Source organism: Somniosus microcephalus, chromosome 8 (genome assembly GCF_052327205.1).
Source record: "Somniosus microcephalus isolate GS21.2 chromosome 8, FLI_Smic_1.0, whole genome shotgun sequence".
NCBI lineage: Eukaryota > Metazoa > Chordata > Chondrichthyes > Squaliformes > Somniosidae > Somniosus > Somniosus microcephalus.
The window spans coordinates 55,970,967-55,989,849 of NC_140994.1; the positions used below are offsets into that span (position 1 = coordinate 55,970,967).

Here is an 18,883-nt window from a genome sequence, read left to right on the forward strand (position 1 = left end):
CTCGGGGTGCTCAAAAACCTATGCAGTGATGTGCTCCTGGGACAGGATTTCCAGAAACAGCACAAAAGACTCACTTTTGAGTTTGGAGGGTCAAAACCGGAGCTTACTATTTCCAAAGTACCGTTTTGTGTGCTTTCGGCGGCTTCGCTTGATGAGCCCTCCTTGTTTGCCAATCTTTCCCCCTGATGTAAGCCCATAGTCACTAAATCACGACGTTTCAGCCAAGATGATCTATCCTTTATTGAGGCAGAGATCTCTCTCCTTCTAGCTGATGGTATCATTGAGCCATGTTCATCTTCCTGGCGGGCTCAAGTCATCGTTGTTAAAAATCCTCTGGAGCAACACAAGAAACATCTTTGCATCGATTACTCGCAAACTATTAACCAGTATGCTTACTTCCACAGTGATCAAATGCCTCAATCAGGTCTTTTCCCTTTGCGGTACGGTCAACTTCATCCACTCTGATCAGGGTCCCTCCTTCATGTCATGCGAACTCAAAAGTTATCTTTCCCAACGGGGAATCGCCACAAGTAGAACGACACTGTATCATCCTATTGGAAATGGACAGGTTGAGAGATACAACGCTATCATTTGGAACGCTGTTCGTCCTGCACTGAGGTCACACAACCTATCAGAGCAGCAGAGGGAAACTGTGCTCCCTGACGCATTGCATTCCATCAGGTCTCTTCTTTCTACATCCACCAACGCTACTCCTCATGAATGATTCTTCGGGTTCCAGCGTCGCTCCACTCATGGGACATCCCTACCATCATGGTTGGCAGCTCCTGGCCCCATGCTGCTCCGAAGATTCGTCCGATCCTCTAAGAGTGATCCCCTCGTCGACAAAGTGGAACTGACGGATGTCAATCCCATGTACGCATACGTGCGGTACCCTGATGGCCGGGAATCCGCAGTGTCACTCCGGGATCTGGCTCCCTGTCCAACCGGTCCCACGGGCCTAATGGAGGGTGGGACGCATATCAATGACACGATACCCTGTGCTCCTCTGAGGATGATGCCCTACCCAGGACATCAAGGGATCTGCCAGCCATTCCACCGGATCAACCCGGGGAACAGAGTGCTCCCCGTGGGATGGCCACCCGAAGCCAGGACGCCGGTCAGTCACCGACTACTGGGCAGGGTGAAGCCAGCTCTGCGCCTGTGGGGGCCCGCACCAGGAGCCACGATCTCCCCAGTCCCCCTCAGGTTGGTCAAGGTGACACAGACTCTGCCAGCGCGCTGGTACGAACTAAGCGACCCAGGGACCAAAACACAGTCCGAGGAGACGTGCCTTCCAGCCACCAACAGATATCCAAATGCACCCGGAGCCACGATCTCCCCAGTCCCCCTCGGGTCGATCAAAGCGACACGGACACTGCCAACCCGCTGGTACGAACGAAGCGACCCAGGGACCAAAACACGGTCCGATGAGACGTGCCTTCCGGCCACCGACGGAGATCCAAACGGCTGCGTCTATTCTTAGTCCACCTAATTCAGTAGAAAGAAGCTGCCGGACTTCCAATCTTTCAGGCGGGAAGAATGACATAAATCGTACCATTTATGTAGAAAGGACTTATGAAATATACTGGGCGGCCTGCTGATGGCGCTGTTTAGGGAGAGTATAAATACTCGGGCACAGGCCCAGCTTGCTCAGGGACATTTTGTAAACAGGAACTAGTGAAGGATAACTAGACTTCCATGTTGTGAAACAGTCGATTAAAGCCTTGTTTAATACTCTGATCAAGTATCTAGTAGTTTTCTTACATCATGGTGCATAGGGATGATGGTGACATGACATTTCCCAGTGAATGGCAATCTTAGTGTCATCAAGCGGTCATTGATACCTTTGGGAAAATTCTCAAGTTTGCTTGTGATACTGAACTTGATAGCAAAGCCAACACCAGCCTCACAACATTCCTCTTTAGGCCGGTCACTCCACAAGAAGGTAAAGTCAGCACCAGTTTCCTTAAGTTGACCAACTTCAGCAAGGGCAGTTTCGTTTAGTGCTACAATGTCCATTTTATATCTGGTCAGTGCTCTGGCAATCAGCACAGTTCTGCGTTCAGGTCTATCCGTAGATACACTTAGAGTACTGTGTACAGTTCTGCTTCCCATATCACAAAAAGAATTCAGAGGCACTGGAGAAGGTGCAATAAAGATTTACAGGGATGATACCAGAATTGAGATGCTATACCTATCAGGAAAGACTGAAAAGGCTGGGATTCCTTTCCTAGAAAAGAGAAGGCTGAGGCGTGACCTGATAGAGGTCTTTAAAATTATGAAGGATTTTGATAGGGTAGACGTAGAGAAGATGTTTCCACTTGTGGGTGAGACCAAAACTAGCGCCATAAATATAAGATGGTCACTAATAAATCCAATAAAAAATTCAGGAGAAATTACTTTACCCAGAGAGTGGTTAGAATGTGGAACATAGGAACATAAGAATTAGGAGCAGGAGTAGGCTGCACGGCCCTTCAATCATGGCTGATCTTCGACTTCAACTCCTCTTTCCCACCCAATCATGTCATATTTGACCCTGAAATGAGCTTCCGACCATATATCCGCGGCATAATTAAGACTGCCTATTTCCACCTCCGTAACATCGCCCGTCTCCGCCCTTGCCTCAGCTCATCCGCTGCTGAAACCCTCATCCATGCCTTTGTTACCTCTAGACTTCACTATTCCAACGCACTCCTGGCTGGCCTCCCATGGTCTACCATACGTAAACCTGAGGTCATCCAAAACTCGGCTGCCCATGTCCTAACTTGCACCAAGTCCCGTTCACCCATCACCTCTGTGCTCGCTGACCTACACTGGCTCCCGGTTAAGCAACACCTCAATTTCAAAATTCTCATCCTTGTTTTCAAATCCCTCCATGGCCTCACCCCTCCCTATCTCTGTAATCTCCTCCAGCCCCACACAGCCCCGCTCCTCTAATTCTGCTCTCTTGAGCATCCCTGATGATAATCACTCAGCCATTGGTAGCCGTGCCTTCTGTTGCCTAGGCCCGAAGCTCTGGAATTCCCTGCCGAAACCTCTCTGCTTCTCTTTCCTCCTTTAAGATGCTCCTTAAAACCTACCTCTTTGACCAAGCTTTGGGTCATCTGCCCTAATTGCTCCTTATATGGCTCAGTATCAAATTCTTTATCTTACAATACTCCTGTGAAGCGACTTGGGACATTTTACTATGTTAAAGGTGCTATATAAATATAAATTGTTGTTGTTTATATCCCCATATCTCTTGATTCCCCTACAGTCCAAAAATCTATCGATCTCAGCCTTGAATATACTCAACGACTCAGCATCCACAGCCCTTTGGGATAGAGAATTCCAAAGATTCACAACCCCGAGTGAAGAAATTCCTCCTCATCTCAGTCTTGAATGGCCGACCCCTTATCCTGAGACTGCCCCCCAGGTAGATAAGGTGGTTAAGAAGGCATATGGAATGTTTGCCTTTATTAGCCGTGGCATAGAATACAAGAGCAGGAGGGTTATGCTTCAACTGTATAAAACACTAGTTAGGCCTCAGCTAGAGTGTTGCATGCAGTTCTGGTCACCACATTACAGGAAAGATGTGAATGCACTAGAGAGGGTACAGAGGAGATTTACAAGGATGTTGCCAGGAGTTGAGATGAGGAAAGACTGGATAGGCTGGGTTTGTTTTCCTTGGAACAGAGGAGGCTGAGGGGAGACCTTATTGAGGGGCCTAGATAAAGTGGATAGAAAGGACCTATTTCCCTTAGCAGAGGGGTCTAAAACCAGGGGGCACAGATTTAAAGTAATTGGAAGGTTTAGAGGGGATTTGAGGGGAAATTTCTTCACCCAGAGGGTTGTGGGGGTCTGGAACTCACTGCCTGAAAGGGTGGTAGAGGCAGAAACCCTAACCACATTTAACAAGTACTTGGATGTGTACTTGGGATGCTGTAACCTGCAGGGCTACGGACCAAGAGCTGGGAAGTGGGATTAGGCTGAATAGCTCTTTGTTGGCCAGTGTGGACACGATGGGCTGAAATGGCCTCCTTCCGTGCTGTAACTTTCTATGATTCTAGACTCTCCAGCCAGGGGAAACAACCTCTCAGCATGTAAACTGTCAATCCCCCCTCAGTATCTTATATGTTTCAATGAGATCCCATCTCATTTTTCTAAACTCCAGTGAGTATAGGCACCACCTCTAAGGCAAGTATTTCCTCCCTCAGTTAAGGAGACCAAAACCATGCACAGTACTCCTGGTGTGGTCTCACCAAAGCCCTGTACAATTGTAGTAAGATTTCCTTACTCTTGTACTCCAACCCCCTTGCAATAAAGGCCAACATACCATTTGCCTTCCTAATTGCTTGTCGTACCTGCATGCTAGCTTTCTGTGTTTCCTGTACGAGGACACCTAAATCTCTCTGAACACCAACATTTAATAGTTTCTCACCATTTAAAAATATTCTGTTTTTCTATTGCTATTGAACTTTTTCTATTAAACTTGTACCACATGGAGTGGTTGAGCTAGATAGCATATATTCCTTTAAGGGGAAGCCAGATAAGTACATGAGGGAGAAAGGAATAGAAGGATATGCAGATAGGGTTAGACGAAGTAGGGTGGGAGAAGTCTTGTGTGAACACCAGCACAGACCAGTTTCTGTACTGTAAATGTAATGTAATTCTCCATATATAATCATTGTCCATGAATGTTCGAACATTCCAGGAAGCAGTGCTGAGAGGGAAACATTTGGTTCTTGATTTTGGATGTTTTCGACTGAAAAAATGGGTTGCCTGTCAGCTGCGGCATGCTGACCAAGAAACAGAGAAGCGGGCAATTTAGGACACCTTTTCTAGCCCTTTCCTCACACCACGGAGATGAGCAGTGCTGTCCTAAAGAGGGCTGCACAGTTGCCCAGGGGGCTGACAAACTGTTTCGTTCAGCGAAGAGCGACCCTATGCCCTGAGCCGCCTGTGTGCAGGTTTCTAACTACAGTTTCCAGTGTAGCCTCACCTGCTGCTTCGCTGCTCGCCCATCGCCAAATGGCTTGTAGAAAAAGAACAGAAATATGAGATGAATGGTACTTGTGTGTGAGATTGATTTAAGGAAGGGAAATTTGTGCAGAGTTTGCCTCACCCTCTCTGGCCCCCACATCTGAATCCAATGGCAAAACGCCCCCACATCTGAAGCCAATGGCAAAAGGAAGTTGAAATGTCTGGAGATGAGGAGGGCTGCAGTGGATGATCTGTAATATCTGATGCACCCATACCGAAGATCTGAGCTTTCCACCTAGTCTTGGTACTGTGCCTTCTTAGCCGGAAAGGTTAGCATACCTACCAAGTCTACCTACTTCATCACAGCATTCCTCATACACTAAGGCGATGGATGTCTCTCTATTACCCAGGATACAAATCCGCGAGTTACCTTCATCTTGTTTAGCCTTTGAGCCGATGCAGTTTCCTAGGGTGTCGTCATGCACAAGTGACTACTTGGAGCCATTGGTGAGACTTGTGTAAGCAGAGAGGACTAAAGATTGGGGGCCATCCAAGCCATGTGGCATGCCCCCAGAGAGAGGTATTCCCCTTCTGCTTAATGGAGAGACACACATCAGGGTAACAGAGACAGAACTCACACCATAAAGACGCAGCAATCTCCACACTAAGGGAAAGATCATAGAAACATAAGGAGAGACAGGGACAGTGACAGCGAGAAAGACAAAAATATCGGGGAAGATTCACACATTGCAAAAAGCACAGCTTCAGGGAAGAAAGACATGAAGGCAGATAGCTCAGGACAACACAACTCACTGTGAGCAACGTCATGGAGATTTACTACAATAATATAAAATTTAGGCATTTTTAAAAAATAAGGACAGAATGAATGATTTTAAAATTGGGACTGAATTACATTTGTACACCCTAGGCTGATTGTCCCCTGCCCTCTAACTTCACTTCACCTCACATTTGGTCTTGACTCCTCATGCGCAACACCTTAGGAGATCAACTCGTAATATGTTAAACATTTTGCATCTAGCACACACTGTCTGGAATTGGCGTACTTACTTCCTGTAACACTTCCTCTGCCATACTGTATTGATAACACCCCTATTGTTAATAAAATGAGTGTATACCCTGACTCATTGCGAGCACTGCAATGGGAGATCTGCTCATATCTACTTTTACATGAACAATATTTCAGTTGCATGTAGAACTATTCATTTTAATTTGGCTGAAAACACATTTAGTTTTGTTGTATACAATGTCATGATGGAATTAACCTAAATCAAACGTTGCTTTAATTTGATTAAATAACAGAACAGCCTGTGACTGTGAGTTAATAAGAGTTAATAGATGAGGAATTTCCTGAAATAGATAAGTAAGGGGTCAATTAATAGGAGGTTATGTATGGCACTGGATGGAAAATGAGCTTAAAAACAGGGAACAGAAGGTTGTCATAAATGGGAACTCTTCAGATTGAGAAGAGGCTACAAGTGAGTTATCCCAAAGGGCACACTTGGCACCCTTGTTGTTTTTAATATGCTAACTGATCTCCCATAACATTGCAAACAGCGAGTTGAGATCTATGCAATGTTGAAAAGTTTTATTTCGATGCTCTCAAAGAATGCAAAGAAACAGTGGACAACTGAAGTTGCTACTATAATAATATAAAAAGTAACACACATTGGAACAAAATATTTCTTCTCTGACACCACCCAGTCTTCGTCAAGAGAGCAGATTTTCCTTTTATTGCACTTCGGGATAAATGATCGCCTGGGTGCAATACATAGAGGAGAAGGGGACAGGCTCCGGTATGGGTGTGCAATTCTCCCCGCCCAATTTTCCTCTATGCACAATGTCTCAGCAATCCTTTACACCAGGTAGCATAAATCTGGTCTACTGACAACAAAGAAAGGACACTGATGAACACTGCAGTATACACGGCTAAGTAGACAGCAGTGAATTAAGAAATTAGTAGCAAACGGGTCATCAATGAATCAAATTCATAGAACACCACGTACCAAGAAATCAAGTTACCAGTGGGTAAGCAGTAAATTATTTAATGCAGCATTGTGCACAGTAACAAATGAAGAAATGAATGGAGCAACAAGCACCAGTGAATTCATAAATTAAGAGAGTAGTGTGCAGATCAACAAATCAATAAATTAATGAAGGAGCAGGCAACAGTGAAACAATATTCCCTTGCTACCTTTGCCACCACTCCCTGCTGTCCCTGTGGCTGCTGACTAACTTTAAAAAAAATGTTTTTATTCGTCCCCGGGATGTGGGCGTCGCTGGCAAGGCCAGCATTTATTGCCCATCCCTAATTGCCCTTGAGAAGGTGGTGGTGAGCCACCTTCTTGAGCCGCTGCAGCCCGTATGGTGAAGGTACTCCCACAGTGCTGTTAGGTAGGGAGTTCCAGGATTTTGACCCAGCAACGATGAAGAAACGACAATATACTTCTAAGTCAGGATGGTGTGTGACTTGGAGGGGAACTTGGAGGTGGTGGTGTTCCCATGCGCCTGCTGCCCTTGTCCTTCTAGGTGGTAGAGGTCGCGGGTTTGGGAGGTGCTGCCTAAGAAGCCTTGGCAAGTTGCTGCAGTGCATCTTGTAGATGGACACACTGCAACCACAGTATGCCGGTAGTGGAGGGAGTGAATGATTATGGTGGTGGATGGGGTGCTAATCAAGCGGGCTGCTTTGTCTTGGATGGTGCTGAGCTTCTTGAGTGTTGTTGGAGCTGCACTCATCCAGGCAAGTGAAGAGTATTCCATCACACTCCTGACTTGTGCCTTGTTGATGGTGGAAAGGCTTTGTGGAGTCAGGAGGTGAGACACTCGGCGCAGAATACCCAGCCTCTGAGTACTTTCGCCGGTTCCAGTGGCAGTTTACTTTCCCAAGCACTATGAATGAATAATATTTACTAACTGTAAAGGCAAGTGAAAAAATCTTTCAGCAAAAAAAGATCCTTTTAGCTTGCTAAGAAAATTGGGCAGTAGAGGTTGGGAAATCCAGACTCTTATAAATCTATGCTAACTTATGACAAAGATTTGAATAACTCACTCAAAATATCTACTTACTCCTAACTTTGTGAAACACTTTTTTATACTTACAGGTTTTAGGATATTTTTCCTGTTGATCAGGCAACAACTTGAGCCCTGCTTAAAGACCTCTCGAACTTTATTGGGGCATTCATAAATTGCCCACTCCTCTGGATTAGCAGGCATGGTTTCAAGTGCCCCTTTTGATTTGGACTTCTCTCGAGCATCAGATGCTGACTATTAGAAAAAAATACTCCAAAAATCAGAACTGCTAGAATAATATTGCAATTATATTGTTGGTCTTGCATCAAAACAGAAATATTTTTTGCACCACTCCATCACAAAACCCATAATGTAACTCTGTCAATTTGGCAGTAGAGCTGGATTTGAGAATTTGCTTGGAAATGGTATTCCGATGCCACGAGCAATATGCATCAACTACAGTATATCTACAGTCAGTGGTGGGTATTTTCAAGTTTAAGTAACGTTTCAAGTGGGCCACTGCAGTCCTTTGCTTCTTATAATTGAAAAGAGCTTTAAATAATATATTTAAAAAAAGCACTACAGCTACACTAATATGTAAGCCAATAGGCAGGGTTTCTTTAAAAGAAAATTACAATTTCTTTTACCATGACTATTGTTATATGCTTGACCATTTTTTGATTTGTGTTGGTGGTTTATTTAAATGATTGGCTTCATGCCACCTGCATTTGTTACTCCTGTAAAATTCTTCGAAAAAATTTAAATAAATAAAGCTGACTATCCATCAGCTCTTTTCAATCATTAGAACTGTAACTCGAAGCTGGAGACCAGTAGGCAGAGTTTTATTAATGCATGAATACATTTATGAGCACTGTATTTTTTCAACTTACCAATGATGGAAAGGGGCACTATATACTTGACTATCTGTTAATATTATGGTTAACAACACACCTTGCATCCTCTCTATCACCAAGACTGTCTACTTCCACCTTCGTAATATCACGTTTCTGCCCTTGCCTCAGCCTTTCTACTGCTGAAACCCCAATCTATACTCGAGTATTCCAATGCTCTCCTGGCCAGCCTCCCATCTTCCACCCTCCATAAACTTCAGCTCATTCAAAGCTCTGCTGCCCGTATCCTGACTTGCAACTAATCCTATTCACCCATCATTCCTGTGCTCGCTGACCTACATTGGCTCCTGGTCTAGCAACACCTCAAATTTCAGATTCTCATCCTTGTGTTCAAATCCTTTCGTGGCTGTGCTTTACATGTCTGTAACCTCCTCCAGCCCTACAACCCTCCGAGAACTCTGACTTCTTGTGCATCACCGATTTCCTTCGCCCCTCCACTGGCAGCCGTGCCTTCAACTGCCTAGACCCGAAGGTCTGGAATTCTCTCCCTAAACTTTGCCACCTCGCTACCTCTCTCTTCTCCTTTAAGATGCTCCTTAAAACCTACCACTTTGACCAAGCTTTTGGTCACCAGTTCTAATATCTCCTTATGTAGCTCAGTGTCAAATTTTGTCGGATAACAGTTCTGTAAAGCGCCTTGGGACAGTTTACTATGTTAATGGCGCTATATAAATGCAAGTTGTTGTTGTATTACAGTTTATCATAGGACTAACAATTACCCTTTAATTACAGTATAATGTAACAGAGGCCATGTGGTATGCCCACTAAATTCTCCTGTCTACTCCAAAAGACAATGAAATCCATACTGTTCAAATGGTTATGTTCAGGCTAAAACTATTAGTCAAATTTATTGCAAGTAAGATAATTATACAGAAACAAAAATATGTAGCAAGTTAATGATGGCGCACATAATTAAAAAGCAATAAAGATAGAATAATTCGCAAAGAAGTTAAATTAACTTCAGAACATTTTTTAAACTGTCTGAATCTGTAAGACTTTCCTCAGTGCACTTTTATTACATATTTATGCTTATTCCAAGCACTATTAGCACCCTAAAAAGGTGTCCGGTGGGTAGAAATCCAGTGCTATGGCAGCAGCTGAAAGGGCCAAGGCAGCCATTTTGTGTCTGTAACAATATGGCATATTGCAATCCTTGAGTCTCGTGCTTCTTCGGGGCAACCTGCCCAAAAATGTCAAGACACTTCGGGAGATGTGTTACTGTCTATAATCCAGCAAAAGGTGGGGCCAGATTTTTGGCTGAGAAAGGGAAGCCCACAAAGGGCATGATCCAGGCCCATGGAAAGAGGTGCTTATGTTACCTTGGCTACCCTGGAGAGGTCAGTGGACTTTTTCTGACATTGGGTAGCTGTGTACTGGGTTGATGGAGGTGGCAATGAGTGCCGTACACCATCAGTTCAGGCTTTGCTGCAAATCTGAGCTAACTGGGAAACACTGAATCGTATTTTCTGGAACACATGTTAAATAAAAATGAATTCAAATGGTTCCTCAAATTTACTGCACATTACCTCTTTCTTGCCCTTTGATTTATTTGATTTAATTCCTGTATCTGCACGGCCAGCTGGTGTAGGAGTAGACGCAGCTAACTCTTTAATGAGCATCTCTGCTGATGCCAATGATACCTAAGATTAAAATTTAAGGAAACAAAGATTGGTTAAAAATTGATCAATTACAATTGATTAGCTTCAAATAGAATCTATTTTCAGCAGTTTATTGAAAACCTTGCTTGTTTATTTTTATTCATATATAAACAAATTAGATTGGTAGGTAGGAATAAATTACAGAACAATTGCACAAAGAAAGAAAAAAGAAAAAAGAAATGAAAAAGGAAGAAAAAAGGAAGGAAGAAATTTCATTCATATACTGCATGACCTCAGGATGTTCCAAAGTGCTTCACAGCTAATGAACTACTTTTGTACATAGCAAAGTCCCACAAGCAGCAATGAGATAAGGACCAGATAATCAATTTTTAGTAGTCTTTGTTGAGGGACAAATATTATCCAGGACACTGGTAAAATCTCTCTGCTCTTACTCAAAAAATGCTATAGGGTCCTTTACCTGAGAGGACAAAGGGAGCAGAATCTAGAGTAGAATGAAAAGCAGCAAAAACTGATCAAATCTACCTCAGTATAAAGTGAAAAATTCCCAGCAAAGAAGCAGAAACCATAGCAGCGGATCAGGTACTGCAATAGAGACAGTCCAACAAAGACTACAGTCTCAGTAGAAAACAGTGGCAAATGTGGAGGTCAGAAGCCAGTGGAGAAATGGACTGCAGTCCAAGAGAAGGTGGATTTCTGTCCAGGACCGAACACAGCAGCAGAGTAAATCTGAGTAGCCAGCAGTGCACTTAAGTACTCCTGAAACTCAGCATGTAACGTTAGTAGATGGTGGAATGGGCACTGTAGGTTGGAACAGGTTACCTTCAACTTGAAGTCATTGAGTGGCAGAGCAGAGTCATGCCAGCCCAATCTTAAAGTGTAGTCTAGCAGAGCAACGCAGTCCTGATGGCAAGGGTATGATTTTCAATTATCACGTAAATCAGAAGGGCCGTGGCCAAACATCTGCTATACCTGTCCAATGACATTGACAGGTGGCCCAATCCATTTTCATGGTTGGACCTCATTTTAACATGCATTGGGACCTGCCAGCACTGAACGAGCACAAACAGGCTTCTCGTCAAATAGGGGGAAGTAGTGCATCTGGTGACTCCTCTGCAGAGCGGAGTCAGAGATGTGTCGTTAAAGGGGAAGTCGGCAATCCCAAAGGGGAGGGCAGTGGGCTGTAAGATTTTTCTGGGGCCATGAGGAGCATTGATGCTCTTCCTGGCCCCACAAAATTAATTAGAAATGCTTTTGTTTCCCTTTTTTGGAGTCAGCTGCAGTGTTTGCAAACTTGGTGTCATATTTGACCCTGAAATGAGCTTCTGACCACATATCCACACCATCACTAAGACCACCTATTTCTACCTCCATAACATTGCACGACTCCGCCCTGCCTCAGTTCACCTGCTGTTGAAACCCTCATCCATGCCTTTGTTACCTCTAGACTTGATTATTCCAATGAACTCCTGGCGGGCCCCCCACATTCTACCTTCCGTAAACCTGAGGTCATCCAAAACTGCTGCGCATGTCCTAACTCGCACCAAGTCCCATTCACCCATCACCCCTGTGCTCGCTGACCTGCATTGGCTATATAAATACCAGTTGTTGTTGTTGATCTCTTTAAGGACCACTGGTTTGGCTGCTCAATGCTCAGTTCCATTGGCTGGAACACACACTGCTTGCAATCTGCCAAGTAGAGGATCAAAATTGCATTGGAGTCCTAAATATGCCTTAGTAGCCCAATTTAAATATGTTAATGTGGCTCCTGCCTATTTTGGATGGGCGCACTGTCCGCCTATATAGAGGCCCACTCAAAAAGTGCATCAGGCAAGCCTTGGTCACGAAATCTGGAAAACTGCACGTCACTCCACTATTTAAGAAAGGTGAGAGAGAGAAACCAGGGAATTATAGACTGGTTAGCCTAACATCTGTTGTCAGGAAATTACTAGTCTATAATTAAGGATGGAGTGACTAAACACCTTGAAAATTTTCTGCTGATCAGAGAAAGCCAGCATGGATTTGTAAAGAACATAAAAAATTGTAGCAGGAATAGGCCATTTGGCCCCTCGAACCTGCTCCGCCATTTAATGAGATCATACCTAAAGGGTAGTTCATGCCTGACAAACCTGATTGAATTTTTTCAAGAGGTGACTAAAGTAGTGGATAGGGAAATGTCTATGGATGTTATTTATATAGACTTCTGGAAGGCATTCAAATAAGTCCCTCAGAAAAGACTGTTAGCTAACGTTGAAGCTCACGGAATTGAGGGCAAATTATTGACCTGGTTAGGAGATTGGTTGAGCAACAGGAGACCGAGAGTAGGGATAATGAGCAGGTACTCTATTTGGCAGGATGTGACTAGTGGCATCCCACAGGGATCAGGGATCTGTGTTGGGGCCTCAACTATTCACTGTATTTATTAACGACTTAGATGACAGGATAGAGAGCTACATATCCAAGTTTTCAGATGATACAAAGATAGGCGGCATTGTAAGCAGTGTAGATGGAAGCATAAAATTACATAGAGATATTAATAGATTAAGTGTGAGGTTATCCACTTCGGACCTAAAAAGGATAGAGCAGAGTTATTTCTAAATCGTGACAAACTAGAAGCAGTGGAGATCCAAAGAGACTTAGAAGTCCATGTACATAGATCACTAAAATGTCATGGACAGGTACAAAAAAAATTCAAAAGGTCTAATGGAATGCTGGCCTTTATATCTGGAGGACTAGAATACAAGGGATTAGAAGCAATGTTCTCTCTAAAAAAAAATGTTTGCGTAGCCGTGCGGTTTCTTAAAGGGAACAGCTTGTGAGCGGCCTGTGTGGTACCTCCCCGATTGCTGTGCAGCTTAGAGGGAACATTGGTTTGAAGTCATACTACAGCTATACAAATTGCTGATTAGACCACACCCAGATTTTGCGGTGGCTATGGTGGCGTACTCTCTGAGTATGTGTCATACTTCCTTTGAAAAGCATGCTAAATCCAAAACATACGGTCTGTCAACGTCTACGCGTTTACAGGCCATTGGCATGGCCAAAGAAAAAGCAATTGCTGGCGCAGAGTTGGGCTATTTGCCCACCAATTAGCCAGCAATTGCGTATGACAATTTTATGGTTGATGCAAACAGGCACAAGGTCATTCCAATCCTATAAATTGTAATTAAATCTGATTGCGGGATTCCATTAAATCTGATTGTGGGATTCCCTTCTGAAATGATGTCAAATCTAATTCTGTTTTCTGATTGGAGGACCAGGCCCACGTGATCCCAGATATGCTTCTGCACAGGCTGCGTCCCTGGGATCCGTGGTCCATTACGCTGCCCTCCTACTCGTAGCGTCAGACCGCAAATTTTCACAGGAGGGCCGCCATCAGGTAGGTGCATATTCTTTTTGCAGGTCAGCGGCGTACTCCGGAGGCACGCTGCCAACCACAATTTTTGGCTCAATTAAGCTCTTCTGCATCCTCTCTATGCCCTTGACCCTTTCCCTGAAGTAAGGCACTCGAAACAGAACACAATATTCTGACTGCAGCTCAACAAAGGTTTTGTTAAGATGCAGAATTTTATCAAATGCTTTCTGACATTTCAAGGAACTTATACCTATTTGAAAGCCCTCATCTGATGCATTTCTTTGAGCGGTTAACGAATGTAACAGATTCATGAATTATGACCCATTACTCCTAAAACTATGCTCACTATGCCTTATAACCCTTATGTTCTTTACATGAACTTTTATAACATGTTATGAAATGTGAGCATTTTCCAAATTATCCACATTATACTAACTTGTCTATGAATTACTCATTTGTAACTCACTCATTATTTAAATATTAGAATTACAGCAACTTTCCTCAGAGACAGCTGTATATGCAGATGTCTTATATGTATTAACCAATTCCTCTCTTATTACTCATATCCTGTAGACCTTGTATCCATGCTTTGAAGTTGTTTGTCACATATGCTTTACTGACATCTGTATAAGTTTTAGGTTCCAGAACTGGACTGATTGGATCTGAATTTTTTCATAGTTTTCAAATATGATCTTAAATTCATTAATAAATATGGTTTCGAAGTTCATTTATACAAAGCTGTTATGATTATTGCCATGCAACTATTTTAAATAGTTTCAGAATTGTAAAATTCATAATGTACAGAAATTGAGCAGGATTCATGTAGCACTTACCTGCCATATACACATGACATAAGCATATGCCATTAAACAGTGCTGCTGGCATGACGTACGGCCTGCAATTGTCGCCATTACAGTTTGTACTATAACTAGTGTTTCCAGTTGTCTTACATCCTGCAGGTCTGCTAAGGACAGGCTGGTGTCAATCCTTTGTACTCCAATCAATATCTGATGTTTTATTGGAATGAAGTTTTCATTTTCTGCCTGATTCTCCTTTTCTAAGTGGTCTTCTGAACATCAAAATAAACAAAAACATTACAAATAAAATGTCCATATCACTAAAGCAACAGAGCTTACATACCAAAAATATGATGGCCTAGAAATTCATTATAGCCACTTTTGGGGCGGTAAAGTCGGGCGGCCGCTAAAGTTTGCGCCCGGCGCAAATTCGAGGCCACTTCTCCGATATTCATCAGCTTCGCCCTAAGAGTTTGCTCGAGCGCTAAAACTGGCGATGCACGCCTCTCTTTAGGCGCTAAGCCGGAGGTGCTGAGCGATACCGCCGAGGCCGGGCGCAGCGCAGGTGCGGCCATTTCTTGATTGACAGCAGACACCCTGGCGCCGGCCAGCTCTTAAGGGGGAAGGGTCGACTTGGTCTGCTGCCACGCCCTGGATCGTGGAGCCCTCCAGCTAGGCCTGAACACTGCTGCTGGACCCAAAGAGCGCCTGAAACCATGGAGAAGGCCCGTGAACGAGCGCAGCGCTTCTCAGAGCATGATCTGAGGGTGCTGGTTGGTGCTGTGGAGAAGAGACGCCACATTTTGTTTCCGGACAATGGCAGGAAGCCGCCGGCCCGCCTCTACCGGAAAGCCTGGAGGCATGTCGCCAGCAAGGTGACATCCAACAGCAAGGTCCCCAGGAGCAGTGTCCAATGCCGCAAAAAGCTTAATGACCTCGCCAGGATTGTCAGGGTGAGTACCCTTTCCAGTGTCCTCCTCATCCTTGCATGTGCACCTCACATTATGGGCAAAGGGACCTGAAAGCCCTAATGGCCAGCCCTCATGCAGCAGCTATGGGACAGTCATGAACATCAATTGCACATTCTGCACTTAACACACTGGCCAGGCTATTCGACCATGGGAGGCAGTGCACACAAGATCAGGGCTACACACTGGCCAGGCTATTCCACCATGGGAGGCAGTGCACACAAGATCAGGGCTACACACTGGCCAGGCTATTCCACCATGGGAGGCAGTGCACACAAGATCAGGGCTACACACTGGCCAGGCTATTCCACCATGGGAGGCAGTGCACACAAGATCAGGGCTACACACTGTACTTAGAGGCCGTCCTTTCTCTTGCAGGCCAAGCTGGCCAATAATAAGAGGAGCCGGACTGAGACCGGGGGAGGCGGACCCCAGATCCAGCCGCTCACCGAGCTGCAACATCGCGTGGAGCGCATCATGGGTGGCCGGGTGATTGGCCCCGTTGCATCTGGAGATGCCGACCCTGTTCTGGGCACCAATGGTAAGGACATCACCTTTTGGAACTCTCTCGTCCCACTTGCGCATCAGATCTACATCCTTTGCCACTGTCCGACCAATGCGCTGAATGCCACCACTCATGCATCCCTCGCTGACGCCCTCTCCTCACTCTAAATCTACTCTTGTGCCTTCCTGCTTTCAGATGGTGAGGAGGAGGTCCCTGAAGTTGCCAGTGACAGCCCCTCAGAAGAGGAGGAGGAGGAGGAGCAAGAGGAAGGCGGCCCATCAGGGGAACCCTCAGCCGCGGCAAGACATGCCAATGTAGGGGACACGTCTTCCCTGGAGGGGAGCGTGGGGGAAGTGTCGGAGGGGAGGGTAGCTCCTGGGACCAGCGGCCTGCAGAAACGCGGGAGGGGGGTGGTAGCTCAGCGGCCTTCTCCCCAGAGGGAGAGTCCGGCCTCCAGTCCGGAGACGGCCAACGCCGAGGAGATGCGCCGCCTCGAGGACTTGTCCGCGGACTCGGAGCGCCGGCACACGGAGCTCATGGGGGTAGTGGCACGGTTGCCTGAGGCCATCGAGTCCCTGTCTCGGAGTGTGACCGACTTCGGGGCCTCACAGGCCACCAGTCAGGCGGAATTCGGGGCAGCTCAGGCAGCGAGTGGGCAGGTGATCAGTGGTGCCATGCAGTCACTGGGTGCTCTGATGCAGTCACTGAACAGGTCAACACGGGCACTCACTGCTGCCACACTCGCTGTGTCAGCCAGGCATCGCCAGGGCACCCGGCGCGCTGCAGCAGCACAGCGGTCTGTCCTTCGGCAGATTGGTGCGCATGCTGCAGTGCTGGCCCGGGCGAATGCCAGTGTCTCAGGCGACCAGCGAGCGCCTGCCATCCGCCAGCTTGCCCCCATTCCTCCAGCCGCCACTGCCACTCCCCCAGTGGAGCTGCTGCAGCGACTGATGCTGGCCAGCCACAGCTGCAGCATTCACCAGCCGGCCCCTCGACAGCCGGACCTCGTCTAGGCCGACCCCCAAGGGCATCTGCCGTCACGACATGTGCCCCTCAGGAGCCTGCCCCCAGCCTTGCAGCAGCCAATGGCCTCACTTTGAGGAGGAGCAGCAGGGCGTGCAGGGGCCGCCAAAGTTGGCGGAAGGCATCGCCCTCGCGGGCCACGAAGTAGAGGGTGTGTCCAAATGTTGTGTTTTTGGAATGTTTGTTTTGTGTAGGCCGAGGATGAAGGCCATTTTTGTTTACATCTTTTGTTAATGCTCCCCGGGTTGTGGGAGTGAGTCATGTGTGTGTGTGTGTTTTTTGGGGGTTTCGTCTGTTTTTGGTTTTCATGTGGGAAGGGCCCTGAGTTTGTACAATAAACCATTTTATTTATTCACATTGTCCATGTTTGATCTTTGAAGTGTTTGTTGCCTTAACCGGCTGAGGGCTTGCGGAGCGGCTGCAATCATGTTCTTTCATTGGCACAAGCCATTCCCTGACAGGGGGCCTAGGAGTGACGGTCAATAAGCCGCCGACGGGTGGCCCTTGGACCTTCTGCCTCCCTCCTGGGCTGGTACTCCTCGTCCTCCTCCTCCTCCTGCTCCTCCTCCTGAGGTGGTGGTCCAACGTGAGGTGGCAGTGCCCGAGTCCTGCGGATAGCCAGGTTGTGCAGCATGCAGCAAACAACGACGAATTGGGAGACTCGCTCCTGCGAATACTGGAGGGCTCCCCCGGAGCGATCCAGACAGCGGAACCGTTGCTTGAGGACGCCGATTGTTTGTTCTATGATGTTCCTAGTCGCTTGATGGCTCTCGTTGTATGCCTCTTCAGCAGGGGTCGTGGGCGCGCGGAGCGGGGTCATGAGCCAGGTACACAAAGGATAGCCTTTGTCCCCGATCAGCCATCCTCTTGGGTGAGGCTGTGCCTGGAACATGTCAGCCACAGTTGTCTGTCGCAGGATAAAGGCATCGTGGCTGCTGCCTGGAAAGCGGGCATTGACAGCTAGGATGCGCTGCCTGTGGTCACACACCAGCTGTACGTTGAGGGAATGGTAGCCCTTCCGGTTGCGGTAATCCTCAGCATGCTCCAGAGGTGCCCGCAAAGCCACATGCGTGCAGTCAATGGCGCCCTGCACCATGGGGAAGCCCGCTATTCTTGCAAATCCCACTGCACGCTGCTGCTGCTTGTCCAGGGTCATGGGGAAGGAGATGAATTGATGTCTCCTTCTGAAAAGGGCATTGGTCACCTGGCGGATGCAGCAATGCGCGGCGAACTGGGAGATGTTAGCGATGTCCCCAGCAGCGGATTGGAAGGAGCCGGTGGCATAGAAGTTGAGAGCCACCGTCACCTTCACTGCCACCGACAGAGACGTCCTGCGCATCAGCTGTGGACGCAGATCTCTGTGCAGCAGCTGGCAGATGTCTACAACCACCTCCCTTCTGAATCGCAGCCTCCTAACACACTGCGCGGCAGACATGGTCAGATAGGAGGACTGCTGGCGGTATAGCCTGGGTGGGTAAGGCCTCAGTTGGCGACGCCTGTTGCCCCCTCTGCGTCTAACCAGGGCTGCCACTCTCTCACGGCGTCTGTAAGCCCTTCCGGCATAAGGCTGAAACTCAGCGTTGGCACCCAATGCAGCCCCCATTATATGCTGGCAAACACTGAGCTCTCAATGAAGGCAAAGATAATTGGTAAGCTCTGGCCTCAGCCAAAAATACCTGTCCTAGTGTTGGGCCAAAGCAGTAAGCTCTCTTCCTTGGT

General features: G+C 46.6%; 1 protein-coding gene across 2 annotated transcripts in view; it reads right to left on the reverse strand.

Moving 5' to 3' along the window:
* Nucleotides 1–18,883, reverse strand: part of cfap46 (cilia and flagella associated protein 46) — a 575,305-nt gene that overhangs the window by 346,478 nt on the left and 209,944 nt on the right. For both annotated transcript variants that reach the window (XM_085994743.1, XM_085994742.1), the window contains 3 exons: nucleotides 14,705–14,940; nucleotides 10,427–10,540; nucleotides 8,080–8,244 (listed from right to left, as the gene is read on the reverse strand). In XM_085994743.1, coding sequence (XP_085850869.1) covers nucleotides 8,080–8,244; nucleotides 10,427–10,540; nucleotides 14,705–14,940 — 515 coding nt within the window. The remainder of the gene's footprint in view (nucleotides 1–8,079; nucleotides 8,245–10,426; nucleotides 10,541–14,704; nucleotides 14,941–18,883) is intronic.